The 22,502-nt window shown below is 42.2% G+C and overlaps 2 protein-coding genes across 3 annotated transcripts; one reads left to right on the top strand and one right to left on the bottom strand.

The window, feature by feature from the left end:
* The first annotated feature begins 1,710 nt into the window (after window positions 1-1,710).
* Window positions 1,711-7,452, top strand: KRR1 (KRR1 small subunit processome component homolog). 2 transcript variants are annotated; one of them, XM_015629443.3, is made up of 10 exons: window positions 1,711-1,831; window positions 2,128-2,303; window positions 2,780-2,914; window positions 3,188-3,313; window positions 3,409-3,492; window positions 4,062-4,118; window positions 4,617-4,787; window positions 4,957-5,034; window positions 5,160-5,253; window positions 6,799-7,452. In XM_015629443.3, exons 1-10 carry the CDS (start codon window positions 1,738-1,740, stop codon window positions 6,939-6,941), a joined length of 1,158 nt encoding a protein of 385 aa, XP_015484929.1. In that variant the 5' UTR covers window positions 1,711-1,737; the 3' UTR covers window positions 6,942-7,452. The 2 variants fall into 2 exon arrangements, with proteins under 2 accessions (XP_015484929.1, XP_015484928.1); XM_015629442.3 differs by having other exon boundaries at window positions 2,125-2,303.
* A 3,352-nt stretch (window positions 7,453-10,804) lies between these two features.
* Window positions 10,805-21,142, bottom strand: LOC107205225 (glioma pathogenesis-related protein 1-like). Its single transcript, XM_015629531.2, has 6 exons — window positions 20,812-21,142; window positions 15,907-16,152; window positions 14,797-14,906; window positions 12,921-13,003; window positions 11,781-11,807; window positions 10,805-11,698 (listed from the first exon to the last, which is right to left on the bottom strand). Exons 1-6 carry the CDS (start codon window positions 20,989-20,991, stop codon window positions 11,547-11,549), a joined length of 798 nt encoding a protein of 265 aa, XP_015485017.1. The 5' UTR covers window positions 20,992-21,142; the 3' UTR covers window positions 10,805-11,546.
* Window positions 21,143-22,502: the final 1,360 nt, after the last annotated feature.

Here is a 22,502-nt window from a genome sequence, read left to right as displayed (position 1 = left end):
AGAGTTGCCCATCGTTAGAAGTCACAAGGCTCCAGTCCCTTGCCCCTTACCCCACGCACCGTTCACTTCTCCTCCAGCACAGAGGCTCAGGGGGTCGGTGGCCCCGCTCCTGCAGCAGGTGGCCAAGGGTCTGGGACGCAGGAGAGGAGAGGGCACACGAGTAGGCTGTCGCTGCCACTCAGAGGTGTGGGATGTACACGTGGAGCAAGTGCACTACTCAGGAGGTTGGCAGGCTGGAGGCTGAAGGCTGTAATTTTTCTTCACATTCTCAGCACTCCATGGACTGCAGCCTCTCCTCTCATCCCATCAGGGGGTTTATTCCCACTGCCAAGCGCTGAGGGCATGACCCTTCCACAGACCACTCTCGTGATTTTTTTGGCGGGGTGCACCACAGGAGCAGTCAGACACTAAACAAGAGCAGAACTAAACTACTTATCCTTCCTCAAAATCTTTCCAAATCTGCTTTGCGGCACCTTCACAACACGTGGCCAGGTTTCAGGTGAGAGCGCTTCATGCACTTCACTGCGCCTCCTCCCCGGGACCCCCAGCCCCTCCTCCGCATGGCCCGGCCGCTGACCCCCGTCCTGTGCCCGAAGGCTTTGCAGCGCTGAGGAATACCAGCCCGGCAAGCAGCTTCTGTGTCCAAGAGCTGAGAGAGGCAAATTTGCCTCCCTGTGCTTGTCCAGGGGCACGAAACCTTTCAATGTCAATGGCATTCGGGATGCAAAGCCCGGTGCCGTGCGGGGCAGGGCTGCGTGGGCGGAGGGGGAGCACATTCCCCACCACCTCCATCCCTCCCTCCATCCCTCCCTGCCGGCCCTGTCGCTCCCGCGGGAGGCACAGGACAAGCGGCAGCTCGGCTCGGGGTGCTCCGCTTAGCGGCCGGTGCCATCTAGCGGGATCGGCAATGGACAGCCAGCCTTCCCAAAGCGCCACCAGCACCGTCTGCCTCCCGGGATCCCCTGTCAGCTTCTCTCCCTTCTTCGGGAACCGCTCTCGCTCCCTGTTTGAAGGATGCCGACAGACAGAAATTAAAATAAATGGCTAAAAGCTTGCATCACCTCCATGTCAAGCTTGCAGACAGAAAGGACCTTGGAAGTCCTGGTCGTTGTGGGAGATAGGGGTGTGTAAAGGGCTGCCAGATGGAGCAGGCGAGGATAAACAGCAGCCAAAGCCGAAGGAAAGGCTTTGGTAGGGTCAAAATTGATTTTTAAATTAGTATTTTACTTAGGAATAGATCAGGTGATAGAAATCTCTTTCTCACCATTTCGGTAATTAAACCTTGTAGAGTGCAGGTTTATGTGAACAGATGCAGCGAACACCTGCCAAAGACAACACTGTCCTGCCTCAGAGTGCTCTTGTTCTTAAAGGTCTCCTCCAGTTTTTCACCCCGCTGGCTTTTCACGGCCTCCAGAAAAGAGAGAGAAGGAGGCACATCCTTGCTCCTTCATTGAAGGAAATGCTCAGTTACAGGTACCGGAAGGGGCAGGGAGGAGGATGCAGAGCATCCCCCAGAAAACATTAAATTACTTATTTATTATCCAGATTTATCTACTGAATAGTAAATTATTCAGCTGAACAATCAGGTCTCGTCAGGAGTCCCTTTTCCCTAGCTAGGATTCCCGAAGTACTTCGGGTATTTCCGTCCGTGTTTCCGGGTGCCGCCGCCGGCCGGGCTGTCCCACACAGAGGGGGGAAGTTCCGCTCCTGGCCCCGCCCCTTCCGGCGCGCGCGAACATGGCGGCTGTGCCTGAGGAGGAGGCCGGGCCCGGGCCGGGGCCGAAGCGGAGAGAAAAGCAGAAGGGCAGGAACAAGAAGAAAGCGGCGCCAGGTGGGGGCGGGATGCGGGACCGTGCGGGGCTGGCGGCTCGGCGGGAGGGCCGCGGGTTAAGGGTCTCTCCGTGGGGCGCCGCGGAGGGTAGAGACGGCTGCTGGGTGCTTGGGGCCGGCGGCGGCGGTGCCGTGTTGTGGTGTGCCCGCCCTCCCCTCGAGGTTTTTCTTCTTTTTTTTTTTTAATAGTTTAAAGCAGTAATTTTTCCAAGGTCAGAAGGGAAACAAACCGTACTCAGCAGTTTATTAAATCAATCTCGTTAAAATAATAGTATTTTTTTTTCTCTTTAATAGCAGTTGATGAATCTGAGCTTCTCACTGTGCCAGATGGATGGAAAGAGCCAGCCTTTACAAGAGAGGATAATCCCAAAGGGCTGCTGGAAGAAAGCAGTTTTGCAACACTGTTCCCGAAGTATCGAGAAGCCTACTTGAAGGAGTGCTGGCCACTTGTCCAGAAAGCCTTGGGTGAACATGTATGAAATCTTAATAATTGTGATACTGCACTTGACCTTTTGGGGCATACAGGTCTTACTTAAGCTAGTAAAAACAGTGCAAGTGGCTTTTCTCATACCATATTTGTTAATTTCTACTGTGTTTGCATTTTGAATTAGCAGTGTCATTTTTTTTCTCATCAAAATCGGTGAAGAATTGTGTGGTCAGACTTGCAGTTCTTTACAAATGCTGTCAGCAGAGTATTTGCAGCTGCCAGTATCTCTTCATCCAGGCAGTGACACCTTTGTTGTGCTTGAATTCAGGGAGATGAGAGAGGTGGTGCTTTGGGCCTTGTGACACATATTCTGTCTGGGTTTTATCTCTGTGAGTGTGAATTTTCTTAAGCTAAAAGTCACTTAAGAAATTTTGGAAAATAGATCTGTATTTTGTTAGTTAAATGCTTACTACCAAAGCTGAATTATGATACTGAGCTGGTGTTTCTTATCAAATATTGCAGTATGTGAACGCGGCGCTGGATCTAATTGAAGGAAGCATGACTGTCACGACCACTAAGAAGACTTTTGATCCTTATGCAATCATTAGGGCTAGAGACTTAATAAAACTTCTGGCAAGAAGTGTTCCATTTGAGCAGGTCTGTAATAAATCCTGAAAGTTTTTATCTATCATAATGCTTAAATTTTATCTTAAATTCTACCTTAATATTATACTTAAATTCTTTCATAGTACTTATAAAATACTATGTTTTAAAAATGTGGGAATTTCAAGTGAGTCAAGTAAAGTATAATGTATATATTTTTGAAGCAAATATATCTGAAAGCAAAGGGAGAAGAATAAACTGAAGTATTCTCTTGACTCCTACGAGTAATACATTTGAATTTAGGTGACATTGCCTGCATCTTTTTAGGCAGTTCGTATCCTTCAGGATGATGTTGCATGTGACATCATTAAGATAGGCTCTCTGGTGAGGAAGAGAGACACTTTTATAAAAAGAAGAGCACGGCTTCTTGGGCCAAAAGGATCAACTCTGAAGGTATTTCTTATAGGTGTAGTAACCAGACAATACCAAGACCCAAATTTGTGTCAGGTCTTCATACTTTACTAATTTCATTTATTTTTTTGGTGTAGGCCCTGGAACTGTTAACAAACTGTTATATTATGGTGCAAGGCAACACTGTTTCAGCTCTTGGACCCTTTAGTGGGCTAAAAGAGGTAAGATGAGGTAAATGAGTCTTTTGTGTAGCAAACACAAACTTTTGTGCCCAGCTCAAGGGTGAGCAATACACAAAATCCATCAACCTCGGCAGTGTCTTGCTGACTTTTCAGATGTGTGTTAGTAAGCCACATTTACATGAATGTCCATAGTATTATCAGCTACTGAATTTTGTTTAGACTCTTTTTGTCTTGGATGAAAAAGCATCTCTCTATGTGGGAGGAGAATGCTTGTCAAAAGCAAGTTCCTCATGACACTGTAAGATCCATGGTAACATGAATATAATGTTTATGGGGCTTGCTGGAGTCTATTAGAAATGTATACAATATTGGATTTTTGAACTGCTGTTCCTTCCAGTTAACCCTGTGCTTTAGCTTTTTAAAGGCTGGAATCAATGATCCTGGAGGTCTTCTCCAACCTTAATGTTTCTGTAATTTTACGTCTTACTACTTTGGGGGAGGCAGAAGTGGGGAGAGGAAGCATGATATTGTATAGTTGATATTTTAATTGATTAGCATGTGTAATACTTGCTGAGCTTTCTATTCTTTTTCTTTTGCATTCAATACAGGTTAGAAAAGTTGTTTTGGACACGATGAAGAATATACATCCCATATATAACATCAAGGTTAGTGTGGTCCACTGTTCATCTTTGTTTACAAGAAAATACTATTTCTTCCCAGAGAGTTGTATGTTAATAATTTCTATGTTTGCGTGGTAATCTCTTTTTGAGAATTTCTGTAGTCTGCTGCTTTATAAAATCACTGACTTTGGTATTCTCCATTTTACTAGGATATGTTGCCATAATAACATTATGGCAGTATCTACAAAATCAAAGGGAAAGTGTGTATAAACTTTTTCCTTTGATTGTTGGCTCGATAGTTCCTCGTTTAAATGGAAGCACCTTATTCTCCAGTGCATCCTGCCCCTATTTTGGGACATCTTTCTGGTTCTGCTGCTCATAATTAAGCCCCTCTGCTCTTAGTGAAGTGAGATGTGGAAGGTTTGAATGTAATATATTCCCTGTGAGGAAGTCTAGCCAAACTTCAGTTTTTAATTTCTTGGCTTCTACTGTAATACTCTTTCTTTTTAATTATTTCTTTGTGATGTTCTGAAATTACTGAAGACTTTGATGATCAAAAGGGAATTGGCAAAAGATCCTGAACTAAGGACACAAAGTTGGGAAAGGTTTTTGCCGAAATTCAAGCGGAAGAACTTGAAAAAACGCAAGGAGCCCAAGAAGAAAAATACCAAGAAGGAGTACACACCGTTCCCACCTCCACAGCCAGAAAGCCAGGTCAGTTGAAACTTTATTTCAGGTTATGCAGGAATATAGCACACCTGAAGTTGTGTTCTTCATTAAAAGAGATGGGAGGATTTTTCTGTCATGTTCTGATTCCCTGATATTACACATCTGGCTTATAATGCATAATTAACTAAGGCTTCTTGCTACTTGTCTTACACAGATTGATAAAGAATTGGCAAGTGGTGAATACTTTTTGAAAGAAAGACAGAAGAAACGCAAGAAAATGGAAGAGATAAAGGTAAAGTTGTACTAATCCAGGGTCTAGTTAATAAGCATTTGATTGCTGACTTGGAATCTGATTTTTTTTTTTTCCTCTTTTTTTCCTGCTCTATTGCTACTTGACCTTTTTATTGGTAACTTCAGGCAAAGCAAGCAGATGCAATCAAGAGAAGACAAGAAGAAAGAAATAAAGCTTTTATCCCACCAAAGGAAAAGCCAGTTGTGAAAACAAAGAAAGGTAACCATTTTTTTCCCCTGTTCTAAAACCTTCTGTTGTCAATTTCTAGGCTGAGTGGTTTTGCAAATACAGCCTAGGAAAAAGAATAGTCATGCAAAAAAAATCCTGCTGGTTAGATCCATGCCTAGAATTGCCAAGGACAGTAGAAAGATGATCTAGCTAATAATTCTATACCTATGAAATGGCAATTCGCAGTTGAAGAGTCAATCTCAATTGGTTGTACTAGCTTCTAAAATTTTTGCCTTTCAGTTTTACAGTGAAGCTGCCATGACTTTTACATTCAAGTAAACAGAAAGCAATACTTACTTCAAAAACTTAGAGTTTTGGTACAAAATAGGGTAAATAGCCTTCCTAAAGGTTAAAGTAAAACCACACTGTGTGCAGAGTAAGTGCTTATGTTTTCAAACGATTAATTTTTTTAATGGACTAGAGAAACAAGTCTTTAATTCTCACTGATTATGCTTCATATTCGCAGTATTAGATATTCTGTTAGTTATACTACCTACATATTGTACAGTATATTACACAATTTCTTATGAACTTTGAAGTTTGTGTTTCTTGAGAAGCATGTGTTTTGTAGCATTGATACAGTACTTTTTTTTGTTGTGATGGCAGCAAATTTCCAGTGATCCTGTTGTTTGCACTGTGTCTCAAATATGGTGCTTTTCTGGCTGATGTGTGTTTTGAGCTGAAATCCTTCAGTCTTCCAAGAACAGAAGACGAGAGTAGTTTGTATGGTACCCACCATTAGATTTAGCAATTAAGTGTGTGAGATGGGAAAGTTAGATCTAAATTCATTACTTGTGCTCGAAAGAGAAAATACCATTATCTGTGTGAATATAAGAGAGTATGTTATCCACATTGCTCAGCACTACATATTTAACTTCAGTATTCTGGCATTCCCTGTAGAAGTTTCTAATAAAGGTTTTCATGCAGGGGTCAAAGATCTACATAATATTTCCCCAAGCCACCCTTCCTCATCCTTTGTCTTACAGTGGCCATTACTGAATGGCCACAGAGTATAAGGATGGGACGGGCATGTTCGGGATCTTAGCACTTCAGTTACTTGCAGAAAGACAGAATGCCATAAAAACTTCTCTGCATGTAAGCACTCTGCAGTTAATTTCTTTTCTTTTGCAAGATCAATCAAGCCTATGTGCTAATTCCAGAGAGTACATCTATGTTCTGAGGAGTGGATGATAATAGTTTGTATGTCTGTAGGATGTGGCATCTGTGTTCAAATTCTGTTGTATGGGATTTTTTTATATAATTGTTCTTCAAATTCTACTCAATATGATTTGTAGTTTTAATACTAAATACTAGTTTAAACTAAATAAAATAAAATTAATAACATAAAATTAATAAAATTTAATAAAATAATTTTTTTAAAAAATTAAAATGATCTATAAAATCATTAGGTAACATGAGTTCTAACCAATGCCACTGGATGCAGTTTACTGTGTTTATGTATAAAGTCTTGTGGACTTTTAACATTTTTCAGAAGTAAAATTCATGTCTGTTACTTTTGTACTTCTTACCATATAGCCTCCACTGAGAAAAAGATTGATATTGAAGCTATCAAAGAAAAGGTCAAGAATGCAAAGAAGAAGAAATTAGGAGCACTCTCTGAGGAAGAAGTAAAGTTAAAAATGGCAGCAGATGAAAAGAAAAAAAAGAAAAAGAAGTAATTCACCCCCCCCAAGCTGTTTACTTGTCACTTCTGATAATGAACATTTTTACACTTGGAAGATGGGAGATTTTTTGCTGTCGGTATAATGTGGACAAGAAAAGACTAAGTAAAAAGATCATTCTCTTTTCCTAAGTACAGTTTAATTAGTGGACATACAGTAGCTGTACAGACTTGTTGAGGCTGGTGAAGAAAATCTGTGCTACTGTTTTGTTTGAGAAAGTAAGAGAATGTATTTGGATAATATCCATCTGTCTAAAGGGAATGTTTCACAAGAGAAACATTGAGGAGTTTGATGTAGACTGTTAAACATTTGGGTCAGAGAGCTCTGGGAAGGTGAAAGCTCAAGTTAATTATGTGAAAGACTACCAGACAATATGCAGCCTCAATTTGTGGTGATAACTTTTGCTAAGCGGGCAAGATTTATTACTATATTACGCTTTTATTTTTGTAAAAGCTGATTTTTTTGTGTGTCTTGTCTCAATGTTAATAAACTATTTTAATACAATGTTCTTAAATTCTTAGTTAATCTACTGCTTAACATCCATTGTGTTGTCCAGGAAACAAACTCACAGTTTCATCTGAAAATTAGACAAACCATAATCTTCATTGCATACCATTAATAGACTGTCATTTATTAGCATTATCCTGATGGGTTTTGACACAGAATATGGTACAAAGTGAGTGATTTACATTGGGATTGTGCTGCAGGGAAAACAAAAAATTGTGTTATTTACCTTTAAATATATTCTTAGTTATTGCCTTCTTGCAAGAAGTCTTAAAAATTATGTTCCTCTTTTTTTTTTTTTTTTTCTTTTTGAGGTACTTCCCCTATTTTAAAGGAAGTTTAGAAGTTTTACAATTACCTGAAACTGTGAAATGTGATGAAATAAAATGCACCAGCAGAGCAGCTGTTGCGTATTTCATACATCTGAGATTAAAGAAACAAATGTAATGAGATTGAGCCACACTAATTTGATGATTCATGAGTGCTTTTGCTGGGTTTTGGAATTTTGATCACTGCACATACAGTGGAAATGATTCTCCTAGAAGGATGCAGCTGAATGCCTTTTAGGTTAGTGACCTTTTATTTGAAACTAGTAGGTGAAAACATCCTTTTTTTTATTTTTTAACACAAATAAGAATTGAGAATATATTTGGTTAGAGAGCCAGTACATGTGCATTGGGACATAGCTATAGTGGTTGACCTCTAGGGTAGGGCACATCACCCAAAGTGACCCTTTCAATTATGTGAGCAGTTCTTGGTATTTAATTGTTAAGGAAAAAATACTCCCCTTCTTCTTTGGGACTGCATTATTCATAAGTGGCAGTTCCTTTTGGAATCAAGCAGGAAAATGCTATTTAAGCATCTTTCACTGAGTGCATGATGTGTAAGTCACAACCCACCCCTCAGAAACTGTAGTCATCTGATGGGTTCAGTGATAGCAGCACTACAAAAAGCTTTTTAGAAACACCAGCTGGTGTTTAGCAGTTGACAGTAAAAGGGGGATCAAAGCTCCGGGCTTGGTGGGTAGTTCAGACCTCTCATGTATTGGAGGGACTGATTTCAACAGGAGACACTGCAATGCTTGAGTTTAAATTCCCACTCTCACAAACATGCTTCAGCAGAAGAGTGCAGACCCAGTTAGGAGGGGTTTGACAAGCCAGAGAAGAAGCATGAGTGTATTAGGGGAGGGAGAGGCCTCAGTTCTGATCTGAACTGCATCAGACCCCTTTCATGACAGAGGAGTGGCACATATTCCCCTGCCTGTTGTTTAAAAAGTTAAAAACTTATAAAAGTTTTTAAAGTGTAATGCTGTTTGTCTCATGCTGGTCTTTTAGACTGGCATATAATTTCAGGAATCTGGCTGTGAAATTATCCTAAAAAAAGGGAGTTTTCAGCTGGATCAGCTAACTTGTTGATGCCTGAGTTGCAGTGCAGGAAAATGTAGCTCAGCTTGGGGCAGTATGGCTTTAAATTATGTTTACTTCCAAGGAGATGTGCTTTTTTAAAATTAGGACTCCCAGCTGAGTCATTTATGTAGCTTTTAGGTGACATCTTTCCCTCCAATAAAATTCTTAGCACACTTCAGGAAATCTTGTCCTTTTGTTATGGGGTATTTAGTATTTCTTGGTTGTTACTGTTGACAAGTTTTAAGGATTGTTGGTAGCACATGATTTACTTGAATAAATGAAAAATCAAGAAAGAGTATTCATATTCCTGTAAGCAAGCCAAAGGATTTGTCTGCCTAAGAGTCCAAATCTGAATGGAAAGGGGCTGCATGGTGTCACTTGCTGGTGCTTTGTGCACCTGTTTTCTGACAGAGTATGGCAGTACAGTTGTAACACTTGTGTAAAATGTAAATAATAGAAAATAAAGTGGGCTTGGAAGACCAGTGAAGGGTTTTTTTGTATTTTTAGAACAGCTTGAACTATTGCAAATTATGTTCTTAAGCTGATTTTAGAGTTTGCAGACTTGCAAAAATGTACCTGAGGTCTAGATTTCCATATCAATATTTTGCATTTATCATATGGAATTCATGGACATATGCTGTGTGGACAATTCAAAGTGGTTTGATCAACCAGAGGTAAATACCTGGATTTTTTGATATGCCTAAAAGTGAAAAGGCTGGTTTTTTTCTTCTTGATTTCTTGATTTTTTTGTTTGTTTGTGTGAAAGATGCCACATTGTAAAGTTTGGGTGTTTAATTCCCCCTAAGCCCAGGTTTTTTAAGGAAGGTCTTTCTCAGGATTTCCTAAGAGCTGCTGAAGTATATAGTTAAATGAAAGTGTTAACATTTTGAACTTTAAGGTCTCTGTTTCTTCTCCTGGAGACCACACATTACTTAAACTAAGCAGGGGAGAACTCGTGCTGAGCTCATATTAATCTCCCGGGACACAGCAGTGTATGTGTTTCCCTTCGCGGCATTCTTCTTTCTAGCAGAAGGCTATTACCGACCCGGGGGGCAGAGACCATGCTGTGGAGCCCCATGCAGGAGAGTGCCCACACATTATGTCCTGCTGCCCATGTGCCAGCCAGTTTTTAGGTGGGACTTTGCAGTGTGTGGAGCTTGAGCCTTGGGTTTCACACAAGAGTGTCTGTCACTGTGCTGTCTTGGCTATGGAGGCTCCAGCAGTCAACAAACTAGGATGTACATATATAAAGATACATCAAGCATGAAATTCATGTTTTGTCCCCAGCCATATTTTCATTTCGAAAAATGATTTTGAAAAATGCTGCTATATTGAAATGATTCCAGTACAAGCAGTACTAGCAGATAACCATCTGGAAGTGTAATGGAAAAAATGTTGGACCCCAGTTCTAGTGCTCTCAGTTACAATCCATGGCAGTGTTAAGATCAGGAGTCAGGGTCAGGAGTGGGCATGCAGAAACACTGACAGGTATTGTGGTGAGAAAAATGAAGGGATGAGGGGAACTTCCCAGCTTCCTCTACAGCAGTGTGTGCAGAGGGACACAGTGCAGAAACTTCTAAACAGATACCATATAATGTATAGATAGGGATTGCTGTGGTCCAGCTGTGAGTTTGTGCAGCTCTGCTGCTTCCAGATTTTTCTTCAGCTGAGTGACTGTGGTTGATAGAGGACACATCAGGCTGAACACAGCAGCTGTCCCTGCAGCCTTCTGCCTACTCCAGATGTGCAGGTTCCAGGAGATTTGTTCTTTGGCAGCTGTTGAACCAAAGTTGTAACTAAGGGCACAGTGTGATTTTATTTGGAGTTCTATCTTTCCCAGAACTGTTTCCAGTGTTGTGCAGGTTGGAGCTGAATCTGGGGTTATTTTGCGCACCAGCAGTTAAGCTTTAGCTCATGTTTGTTGCAAACTCATGATTGCCATACACAGGAAGCAGGAAATAACAATTTATTGTTTGAAACAGCAGTAAAACACCTATACTCAAAAAAATATAACAGGAAAGATTGCAGTGATACATAACCATGTAAACACAGGTGAAACTGTTTAGGCACAGATACCATGAGTTTAAAAACAAATTCTAAGCAAAGCAAAGTACCAATGACAAGTGTTCTGTGAGACTGGAAAGTGCACAGCCTGCCACAGGATGCAAATACCAGAGCTCATACGGATCCAAAAATTCCTTAAAAAATATTAAATTATACAGGCCACTCTTCATCTTGCTGTAGGAGTGCAAGATGATGAGTGAAATAGGAATGTGAGGTGCATGCTCTGCCTGTGCCTTTGCTGTGGGCTGGGGCCTAGCTGCTGTGCTGGACACTCTCCAGCCCTTCCTAAGGTGTGTTGGGCAGCTGCCTGTGACTAGATGTGCTGCCTGGACAATATGCTCCTGTACCCACCAGATCACATGCACACTGCTCCAATTTAAAAATATTTTAACTTTTTAACTTTTAAAGCAATATTAACATCTAAATCCATTTTAACTTATAAATGGTTCTGAGCAATGAGAAAGCTGCTTATGAGTGCTTGTAACTACAACTTGCAATGAAGATGTTATTTTTGTACCTCTAAATCACCTGTGTATGCAAAAAATGTCTCTACCAATGTTTGCGCTGTCTGTAACTTATGTGAATGGAAGAGATGAGTTAAGTGCTCTTGTGATCTTCTACATGTGTGTTACACAGTGACAGGTACTTGAGACCAATATTTTGGTAAGAGCCAGGTGGCCACAATTGTCAGTATAAGTAGTATTAATCTTAAAGCAATAATGGAGATGCAGAACTCATCACATGCAGGTCTGTCCCAGTCTGGATACCACTTGGGATCCTCTGAAACAAGATGATTCACTTGTTTTCAAGTACAACTGCAACAAGGGCAACAAAAGGAAGCAGTAATTCCAGTGGTACTTACCAATGACTTTGTCACGCTCTGCATTTCCTGGAGAGAGAAAAGAAGTAAGCATAAGCACTCATGTAATTTACAAGCAGTTTGACTCTAACCAAAAGGGAACAAAATGTGACCATCACAATATAAATTTTATAAATACAGCTGATGTGTTTCTTCTCAGGAAGAAGCAAAGACCTGCTGACTCTAGGAGAGCTCTACAATGACTCTCAGGACACTGGCGAGGAGCAGTTTATCACAGTTTTTTGACTTCTACTGCTGGTGGCTGGTGTAGAGAGGGCTCCCCCACTGGTGTGCTTCCCAAGATAATTTTGGCTTTTGCCCTGTGCCCTGTGTTTTGAGCAGCCAACATTAAACAGCCCTGTGAATCCAGGACTTCCTTACATCCCTTAGGTACTAGTGTTTTAATGTCATCTTCCCACTCCTTTAGTTCACCAATGGTTGAGTGCTGAGGAAGTGTGACCATACCCTCAGCTCTCTGCAGGAGAATGGCCAATGGCCACAGCACAGGGCCTTGTCTTTATGGAAATTCTCCTTCCCTCCTGACTCCATGCAGCTGTTACAAGTGCAGGCATACCAGGAAGGCTGCCAGACTTGGGCTGAGCACTGCATCTCCATGAAAGCCCTAGCATGTCAGCCTTGTTCTCTCCAAATGCTGAGGGGAAAGCAGATGGCCTGGCTGATGTTCACTGGAGTGAGCAGCTTTGGCAGTGCCATGGCTGCCCTCCCCACCCTCTGCAGCATGGCAGGGGCAAAGCTTGCTTGGACCTGCACCAGCTCAAGCCACAGTTCACACATCACATAATAACCTGGAGCCCCCAGGACAGCACAGTATCCCATTATTTGCTTTCTGTTTCCGCAAGCAGTAACTTCTAGCAGGGGTAATAACATCTTAACTGCAGCCACCATATCTCCTGTAACACATCCTCCAACACCTGATGAGCAGACCCCATCCCATACTCCCAGGGTATTTAACAGGCTTCTGCCCTCCTCCCCTCTTTGTGCATCACTAACCACCTGGCTTCTGAATGCAGTTTTCCAGCCTATAGGAACAGGAAAGTGCTGTTCCTGATTCCTGTCAGTATCTTTTGTGTGCTCTTTCCCCTTCTACATGTGCTTGGGGATGTCTGGTTGTCTTCTACTTACGACACAGTTTGTATTCACACTGCTCACCACCGCACTCGCTGCATGCTTCTCCTGTCTTGTATGGATGCACTGGGTAATTTCCACTGTGAAGGAAAATAACACTGCTCTCAAACAGCCCTTGGGAAGACATTAATATCTACTGCTAATTAGGTTTTAACCCAAGTATGGCTACACTTGCTTGGATAGAATGATGGTTTTTTCAAGAGTCCTGTCCAAGTGCTCTGTGCTCAAGACATGCAGTTAAACAGAAGAGATTAAGTGTAACGGGACACCCTGTTGTTTAGGAACCTAGAGACAGCAGTATTGCTGGGAATTAAATAATAATAATAAACCTGGGAATTAAAGCAGTCTCAGAGTTGGGTAATTTGTGTGCGTGGAGACTCTGGACTCTCATAGCTGTCTCTGGCTGTGGAAACAAGAGAAGGTTCAGTTACTCTGTACATATGTGTGTATTCAGCCTTGAAGAGGAATGGTCTGAGGTTGGAGAACCTCTCAGAGATGCAGATTTCATCTATTTGTTGGTTAATATTTTAGGAATGATGTCTGTCTCCTGCTCCCTCCCTCTGCCAGTGGTGTTAATGGGACCAGCTACCTCTGGTACCTCTGGTGCAGGCTGATACTGCACCAAACACAGCTCAGGGCTTTGTTCAAAGCATGGCCAAAGCAAGACTTACAGCATGCCTCAAACTGCCCATGAACACAGAGAGGGATTTTGTAAGCATGAAATCTCAGCAATGAGATGAAACTTCATGGTAAAACCTCATTACTTTCAGCAAGGCGAGGCTTTCATTGCTTGCTCTAAGCTGAAGCTGTACCTCAAGTACATTCACTCGAGGAAACTGTGTATGCATCTTGCCTGGCCCTTGGCAGAGCTGAAACAAAGCAATGAAACTGCTGCTTCTCAAAATCAACAGCTGGATGTGACATTACTCCACTTGTTAGCAGGCAACTGACCATTTGCAGTGTCCTCACCCAGCAGGGAAGGGCCCAGCTTTAAAGCCCTCTCTAGAGTCCCTTGCTTCTCCAGAGAGCCCCCTGCCTGCTTTTCTGGGTGCTGGTGAAGGCACCACTCTTCCTCCCTATGCCAACACAGGGCAAGAAATACAGTGGAATTTTGGCCCTCTGCACATTTGGATGTGGGGCTTCTGGGGAGAGCAGCAACTGTGTAATTTTGAGGCATCTAGTCAGGAGTACATTTTTCTTCCAATGATGAGGCATGGGAAAAGGAATGCCAAACTTGCTTGAGTTGAAGGGCTGCCTGGCCTTGGCCCAACATGGTATGCATGTAAGGCTTTTAAAGCTGTATTTATACCATGGAGGTATTAATTAGCCGGAGAAGAGACTAATACATCTATACTACTGAATATCCTACTGACTATGCATATGAAAGACCTCTGGATCAAATTTTGTCTTGAGGAGCCCCAGCCTCTGAAGCAACCCTCAGCTGCTAAGACTGCAGGCTGCCAGCACTGCACACTTCAATGTTTATCCAACCCATTGGTTTAGGGATCTAATTCTTCAGGCACATGTGGGAATATCTTCAGACTTTAGTTTTGCACCTTGGCAACTGTCTGAGGTCATCTTGGCAATCAGGAGCAAGGGTTTAATTTCCAGATGATCACTTCAGTATTTTCATGTCAACATCTTATATTTAATCCTTTCTTCCAGTCCCATTTCTTTTTGTATCTAATATATAGCCCTCATTTAGCAAATGAAAAAAAGCTGGTTGGACAAAGGTGTACCTCCTTCTCTATTTTGGACACTATTTTCCCCACAAAAAACAGTATCAAATGGACTGATCTAATAAATTTGTATGTTGTGGAAGGGAAAGGGTAGGACCCAAACCTTGTGAAATATTCATGACAAAAAACCTTACGGTGGCCCATAGTTGCAGACGAAGTGTGCTGCGTTGGTTATGGAGGTGTAGGTCACCTTGGGACAGAAGTGGACAGCACAGCCGACCTTGTAGCTTGTAGCCCAAACTACCTGCAAAGACAGATGGATACATTGGTGACAAAGGCTTTGATTCAGCAACTGACGAGTTAGGAGACCCGCTCTCTTCTGTTTTATCACATACAAATGGGATGAGGAGGACTTCTTTGGCAGGCTTCACAGGGAAAAGCAGCAGTGATAGATCTCAAAATCATAGTTTGTACTGAAAAAAGACTGATTATTTTACCCAATTCACCATGTATTTGTTAAAACTATGCTGAAAGAAGACAACTGGTTGTAACAGGTTGTTTTCCTTTATGCAATGGAGAAAGTTCATCCCCTTTGTTCCAACTTAATCCATTAGCTTTCTGTCTTTCCTGCTGCAGGAGCTGAGTTCACACCTGTGAAGAAAAGGCTGCATGATTTGCTATAGCTGTTATGAGGGCTGGCTGCCCCTTTACTAAATCTTGTGTGAACATAAAGCAAATTGCCAGAAGGCACTGGTGCTTTGGGAGGAAGATTGTGTCTGGGCTGCAGTCCTGCCTTTTAACATCATGGCCGTGACTAAGATAATCTAGAGGCAGGGCCACTATTTTACTTACTGATCCTCTCTCTATCAGAAGCTTTTCTTTGTGATCCTACCAGAGTGCAGCCAAGTGCTGCTGTCCTGAAAAAGTAAGTCCCATGACAGCAGGAGAGGGGAGACAAGGGCACAGCAGTACTTGAGGGTGATGTACTTGACAGCAGTGATGACAGACTACATGAGCAATATTGGAGGATCCTGGCAACTTAGAACGTAACTACATTTGTGCTTCCACTGACTTAGAGGGGAGGTCAGGCCCTTTCTGTTTATGCCTGTTTGGTACCAGCCCTGGGAAGAGGGGACAATCCTCAGGCTCCTGAAGGTCTTCTCAGTGCAGTGCTTGTGTGCACAGACATATATTAAGATTACAGAACCTGGAAAAATTCATTGAATCTTCAACAGAAATGTAGAGCTTTTGTATCAAAATGGCAAGGCTGATTCATGGTTTAGATGCAGAAATGCAATGCCTACCTGCGTATAGTGGCCACATACTTTACTGCACCTCTTGGTGGTGTAATCGTAGTTTTCGACCTCGTGGAACCAAGAGGCGAGGGCTGCTTTCACGGTAAAGACATGAAGTGAGCCAGTCCAGATGTTTTCTCCAACAAAATTAAATCTGGGGTGAGCTTTCCCTTCCTTTTTGTTGTGTATATTATGTTCAAATACGCATTTCTTTGCCCAGGCTTTTGCAGTCTTTGCCAAATCTGGATCCCAAGTCTGCAAAATAAAGACAACCAAAAATCACTTTGTTATATTGGGAGTGCAGTAATTCAGAGCAGCTCTTAGGAGAAGCTGGGTCTCAGTAGTGTATCTGCTTTTGGTTAATTCATTTTTTGCTTCTGTAAAGACTTACAGAGCTACACGGTAGATCAGTTTGCAGATTTGTTTCTGATTAGAACTTAAATTGCTGATTAAGCTTGAGGAAATTTTTGGGGTGGTATATGATCTTGGCTGACTGGTTCGCTGGACACTAAGACCAAACACAGTGTTTGTGGCACAATGGACATTTCAAGGCTGTGCTGGCCATGACAGAACATTAATGTAAATTAAACTGAATTTACACGGGACCTGCAAAATGGGGGTAGTGCTTACCGTATCAATAATGCAAAAGTCCTGTGTAGCCTTGTATTTGCCTAAGGCCATGGCTTGTAGGTCAGTTCACAAGCACACTGGGATTTTGGGGACAGTTTAAACTCAACCCTCCGGTGAGCATCATTGTGTTTGGTGACTTGAAACATTAGTGCTGAATTCATATTTGTGGAATGACTCATTCACTTGCTATTCAATTTTAGAGAAAGTGGTTATTTAAGCAACTATGTAAAAGTCATTTGTTTGCACTGGAGGTGGTGTCTGCTCCTGCTGAGTTTTCTTGTGCACACACCTTGATTAAGCTATTACAGCATTGTACTTCCTGGTAGATACAGTACCACAAGTGTATGCTTGTAGTCCTAGTTATACTTTATGTTATGTAAATGAAGTTACCCAGCACTGAACTATTTTGTATTGAAGTTTTTTAAAAAATAAAAAAACGGAAACTTTTTTTATTTGTCCTTCTCTGAATTAATTAAAATAGATTACTTGCTTCTTCAAATGATGGAAACTCTAAGAAAATTGTTTTGAATGGATGACAAATGATGAAGGGAAAGGTGTATTTTACAATTTACCTTTTTGTAGATTTTTTGGTAAAATCTAACAAAGGTAGGTTGCTCGATTTTAATTCTATGTTTTAACTAAGTAACCATTTTTTGTACCACATCTAAGTTTGAAACAATATGTATTGTTTACACTACCAGTTAGTAATTAAAAATCACAAGAACACACCAAAATGCATCTACAGAAATTTGAAAATATTTTTTAACCCATGTCTTCCATTTCTTCCTTTGCCTAACGTTTGTGGAGGGTGTATTTTCTCACTGTGTTGGGGTGGACACTGGCCAGATATTAAGCCACTCTATCACTGCCACACCAAAGCCACTCTATCACTGCCCTCCTCAGCTGGGTAGGGAGAGAAAATGCAACCAAAGGCTCCTGAATTGAGATAAGACAAGGAGAGATTATTCATGAGTTACTGTCATGGGGAAAACAGATCCAGCTTGAGGAAATATATTTATCACAATTTGAAACACTTTTCTCCCACCTCTCCCTTCTTCCAGGATATAACTTCAGTCCTGATTTTCCACTTCCTCCTCCCCCTCAGCAGTACACAGAGACAGGTTATGCTCTGTTCATCAAACACTGTCTCTCCTGCTCCAGTGTGGGGTCCCTCCAACAGGAGATAGTCCTTCACAAACTTCTCTTCCTTCTCACGGGGTATAGCTCCTCGCAAACTGCTCCAGCATGGTCCTTTCACAGGGTGCAGTCCTTCAGGAACACACTGCTCCAGAGTGGCTCCTCCATGGGGTCACCAGTTCTGCCAGCAAACCTGCTCAGTGGGGGCTCCTCTCTCCATGGGGCCACAGCTCCAGCCAGGACCCTGCTCCAGCACAGGTTTCCCAAAGGGTCACAGCCCCCCTCAGCCTCCACCTGCTCCAGTGTGGAGTCCTCCACAGGCTGCAGTTGGATCTCTGTTCCTCCATGGACATCCACGGACTGGAGGGTCACATCCTGCCTTACCATGGGCTGCACCATGGGCTGCAGGGAAATCTCTGCTCCAGTGCCTGGAACACCTCCTGCTCCTCCTTCTGCACTGACCTTGGTGTCTGCAGAGCTGCTCCTTTCACTTGTTCTTACTCTTCTCTGGCTGTAATTGCTTGTGCACATCCTTTCCTCTTCTTGAATGTATTTTCCTAGAGGCACTACCACTATGGTGGATGGACTTGGCCTTGGCCAGCAGTGGGGAAGTGGCTCTGTGAGACATGTGGGAAGCCTCTGGCAGCTTCTCATAGAAGCCACCCCTGTATGCCCCCTCTACTTCCAAAACCTGTCAGTTTTGGTTTTTTTTTTTTGAAACCTGTCCAAAACCAAATATACCCACAAAACTTGGACATAAATAATTTAGATAGGAACTCAGTATATCAAGTATTAAATTTGGGGAAGGGAGTCTTATTTCAAGGGAGCAATTGGTATTTCCTTAGATACTTTTAAGGATAAATATCTGGCATTGTAAAGAACTTATCTTCCAGTCCTGCAAGATAAGTCTGCCAGTTAAGACAGAAGCTTCATTTTATGTCTTGTCAAGGCTCTGAGATGATCATGATGAAAGATGTACAACAGTGAGAGATGCACCTTAGCACTTCATGGTCTCTTTTTTTCACATTCTGCTTTTTAAGACTCCATGCACCTCCTCTCCTTCATCCTATAGTAGTAATAGGTTTAAAGTTTGATAAAGGTATGCATAATACTAAGTTTAAGGTTGCATAGTAAGTTTAAATATACTTTCTATTTTGTGTGAATGCTTAAACTAGCTGACAGATGAAAAGCAATGTACAGAAATGTTCACAATGATGTTTACGCAGTTACGCTCCTTATTTGCTTATAATATTGCATTTAAACAAAGATTGGACTAAATGGCATGGGAAGAAAATGCACAGGAGAGGGAGATTTGCACATAGATATCACTGCTTTTTAAAGAAACAATACTTACATTTTTTTCCCTCTATGAACTGCTTCTCAATTTTCATTTTGTAACAAGTTGCTTACTGACTTAAGGAGGAAAAATTTAATGTATAAAATGTGAAAAGTGATGGAAGGCAGCACTTATTCAAAGGAGACTGTTGTGAAGCCCTGATGAAACTGTTGAGACTGCTGTTTTTGAAGAACCTTAGAACAGAACTAAGCAGTGTTTTGGGTGGATGAGAAAGGGCTCATATCTGTCAGGTAAAAAAAAAAATTAGATCAATGTTCTCATTTTATAATACATGTATTATAAATATCAATGGTTGAGCTTTGTAACTTGCAATTAAAGGGGATTCCATTTTGCATTTTATTTATAAACTAGTTTTCCAAAATATGGGAATGCCCTGAATTCAGTCTTAGTTTTTACATATCTAGGTGGACAGTTACCTCCAGCAAAAGAGAAGTTCCCTGTGAAATAAAAGCACCATCTTCTTCTCTGCCCTTCTGAAGTGCCAAAAGCCACTCAAAAATACTGTTTCCAATCCAATGCTTTTACTTTTGTAATAGATTTTATCATGTATTTTACTGCTATCTCCACATTACATAGTTTCTGTGAGAGGTCACATTTAAGATTAGGGATTTTGCAGTGTTTTGAAATAAACTTACCATGATTCAGTGTCTGTTTTAGATGCAATTTATTTGTCTCTCTTATGCTGCCTTTTTTTTCTTTTTTTCAGATTTCAGTTAATTACTTTTTAAAAATAAAAAATTAAACACAATTTAAAAATAAGAATACTGCACTTTTAACACATCCTAACAATATTTTGTTTGTTTAGGGCCAGTAAATCAATGTAGAAAATACAGTCCAAAGCAACATGTTCTGAAGGTCAAGATGCACAGCTGAAGAGAGATGATGTAAAAGATTAATCTAGAGGAGAAACTAAGTAAGTTTCCTGTCATGTTTGCATTTCAAGTTTGACTACTGTGCAGTTACCCCTCCCAAATGGGGCACTTATCTTTTAATATCTGAAATGGAAAATGAACTTTTTTTATATATATAAGTTCAGTTGGGGTGTTGCTAATGACAGCTGTGGCTATGTTCTCTTCTGGTGGTGACGATGCAAGATAGTAAGGAAGTGGGGCTAAAAGAAAGAGCTCAGAATTAGGATAATGGCTGTGGTCCACTGAAAGACAGGCAGTGTTTTGCATGGTAGCTGCAGATGTTGCTCCTGAGGTGCCCGGGGAGCGGGTGGGGGGCAGAGCAGTGGGCCACACGACTGTCTCCAGCACTCGATCCTGCTGCGCTTGGTGCTTTTTGGCTTTCCCTGCAGGCCCAGCCCCTCGGAACCGCCGCTCTGCTGGCTCAGCCCGTGAGAGCCCTGCAGAGAATGCTCAGAGAATGCTCAGAGAAAGTTGTCCAGCGCTGTTTGGCAACAGGATCTGCCCTCGCCGACTCGAGCATGAAAGCTGTGCTTAGATGTGCACAAAACCCCACACCTCGGGCTGCCGGGCTGGTGCCTCGCAACCAGGAGGCGCCTCACACAACACAACACAACGACACCGCTCGCCTGAGGGCTGGGACTTGGGCTTCGAATGAGGAATTTCAGTCAGAGCAGAACTGTGCACATACCCAATTGCAAAAAGCCACCTGATAATCAGAGCCTTCTTCTCTGCTTTGAAAAGCAGTCGGTCTTATGACCCCCGGGTTTTGTGGGGTAGTTTTTCTGATTTTTTGCATTTGATCACAAAAACAATCTTTGAGAATCATAAACGGCATCGCAATGCTATAAATTTGCGTATAAATCATGAAGATTCCCTTACCATGTAGAGCATGTTGCTGGCTGGTGGATCCACTTGCGACCTCAGTGTGTTATGGGTTTGCACACATTCCTGAATAAATTTTGGATCCCGAGGATCAGGCAATGTCGTTGGTTCGTAAGAATCAGAGGAATAACAAAAGAGCAGTAAAGCCAGCACACAAGAAGCAAATCTGCTTTTCATTGGGAAAGGGAGAAGAAGAGAGCCGGTGCAAGCAGAAAGTCCCCGCAGGGGATCTAGGGCATCCCGGGGACGGTGCCGGGGTGCGGTGCTGAGAACCGGCGATCCCCGTCCCTGCTCCCCTCTCCCGAGCGCTCCTCAGCCTGAGGGCAGCGGGGCGTGGCCTGGCCCTCCTCGGCGGGAGGAGCGGGGCGGAGCGGGGAGGGCGCGGGCTGTGGGCTGAGGGCTGCCGCGGCTGCTCTGGGCTCGGGCGGGCACCCCCAAAGCCGAGTGTCCTGTTTGAGACCCCGCTACCTGTGCTTGTACTGCTACTCACTCGCTGTACAGCACACCGCAATGGAACGCCGCCGGGAAAAGTATCAGTGTCGGTCCTGCCCCCGCAGGGCCAGCGCGGAGTCAGTTCATTTCTGCGGTTTGTGCACAGGCACCGAGGAAGTTTTCTTCGACCGGTTCCGTCACCGAGCACTTGCTTAAGGCATACACTGCAAATGTCATTAGCCCTTCCTTACAGTCGTGCTTCTCAACATCTGCTCTTCCAGCTTTAAAAGCAGAGTATTTCGGCTGTACAAAGTGGTTTTAGCTCTACCAGCGGCATTTTGCTTAGAAGATTCGTGGGCTGGATTTACCTTAGCCATGGTTATTGAGCAGTTAGTCACAGGAAACGAGTCATATTTCAAGAACACTGCTATGAGAATAAGGAAATAAAGCTACAAATTCAGATTAGAGCTGTAGCAGCCTTGTCTCTTTTCTCCTCCTTTCTTTAATTGTGGTGGACAATCGTCTCTCCTGTCCTTCACGTTTCTTTGTTACGATTTCTTTGGTCCCAGTAATCCCATTAATAGCAATCACTATGTATTGCAGAAAAGTTTTGGATATATTTTCTTCTTTTGATGAAACTACATGCTATTAAGACTGTTGCTTTTTCTCTCTTCCTTATTTATTTTCTTCCTTTCCACTACAACCAGATTGTTATAAAATAAAGCTGCCTTATTTATTTGTTTATTTATATACTGGTCATTCAGTGTCATTTCACTCTAATCCACCCCAAGGAATCTATTAACAAGAACCCTGATTTGGGCCCATTTTTATCCTGTGGGATGACAAGCTGCAATGTGGCTCCAAATTTGAGTCACTGTGTTCTTAGAACAAAGGAGGAAAAAAAACAGCTTTAAATATTGATAGCACAGCTATGCATTGCTAATATCAGTCAGTATCTCCTGGCTTGAAAGAATCCCCTCACTAACAAACATATATTGGAACAATGGGAGTCAGGTTGAGGGCTAAATGTCTCTTAAAACAAACTGAATACATCAGGGGTTTGGACACTTTAAATGACGTTGAGATATTCCATTTCTAAACCAGAATCTATCCTGGTCCCATTTAATCTTCCATCTCTGTTTCCTGCTACCTGAAAGCTCACAATGGCTGTCATCTACTCTGCATTTAAGATATTTTCACCATCTCACATCCTAAAATTAGGCTTTCCCCATTGACACACCACTTTAATTCTTACT

The sequence above is a fragment of the Parus major genome, chromosome 1A (genome assembly GCF_001522545.3).
Source record: "Parus major isolate Abel chromosome 1A, Parus_major1.1, whole genome shotgun sequence".
NCBI classification, from domain to species: Eukaryota; Metazoa; Chordata; class Aves; order Passeriformes; family Paridae; genus Parus; species Parus major.
Note: the sequence above shows the minus strand (reverse complement) of the source record. Positions and strands in the feature narration are given on the sequence as shown.

Coding starts and splice junctions, on each gene's coding strand:
- KRR1 (XM_015629442.3), top strand. CDS start 1,738: ATGGCGGCTGTGCCTGAGGAGGAGGCCGGGCCCGGGCCGGGGCCGAAG. Junction 1,832..2,124: donor CAAGAAGAAAGCGGCGCCAG/GTGGGGGCGGGA, acceptor TCTCTTTAATAG/CAGTTGATGAATCTGAGCTT. Junction 5,254..6,798: donor AGTTGTGAAAACAAAGAAAG/GTAACCATTTTT, acceptor CTTACCATATAG/CCTCCACTGAGAAAAAGATT.
- LOC107205225 (XM_015629531.2), bottom strand. CDS start 20,991: ATGAAAAGCAGATTTGCTTCTTGTGTGCTGGCTTTACTGCTCTTTTGT. Junction 14,907..15,906: donor TATGTGGCCACTATACGCAG/GTAGGCATTGCA, acceptor CTGTCTTTGCAG/GTAGTTTGGGCTACAAGCTA. Junction 11,808..12,920: donor GTGTGAATACAAACTGTGTC/GTAAGTAGAAGA, acceptor TTCTCTCTCCAG/GAAATGCAGAGCGTGACAAA.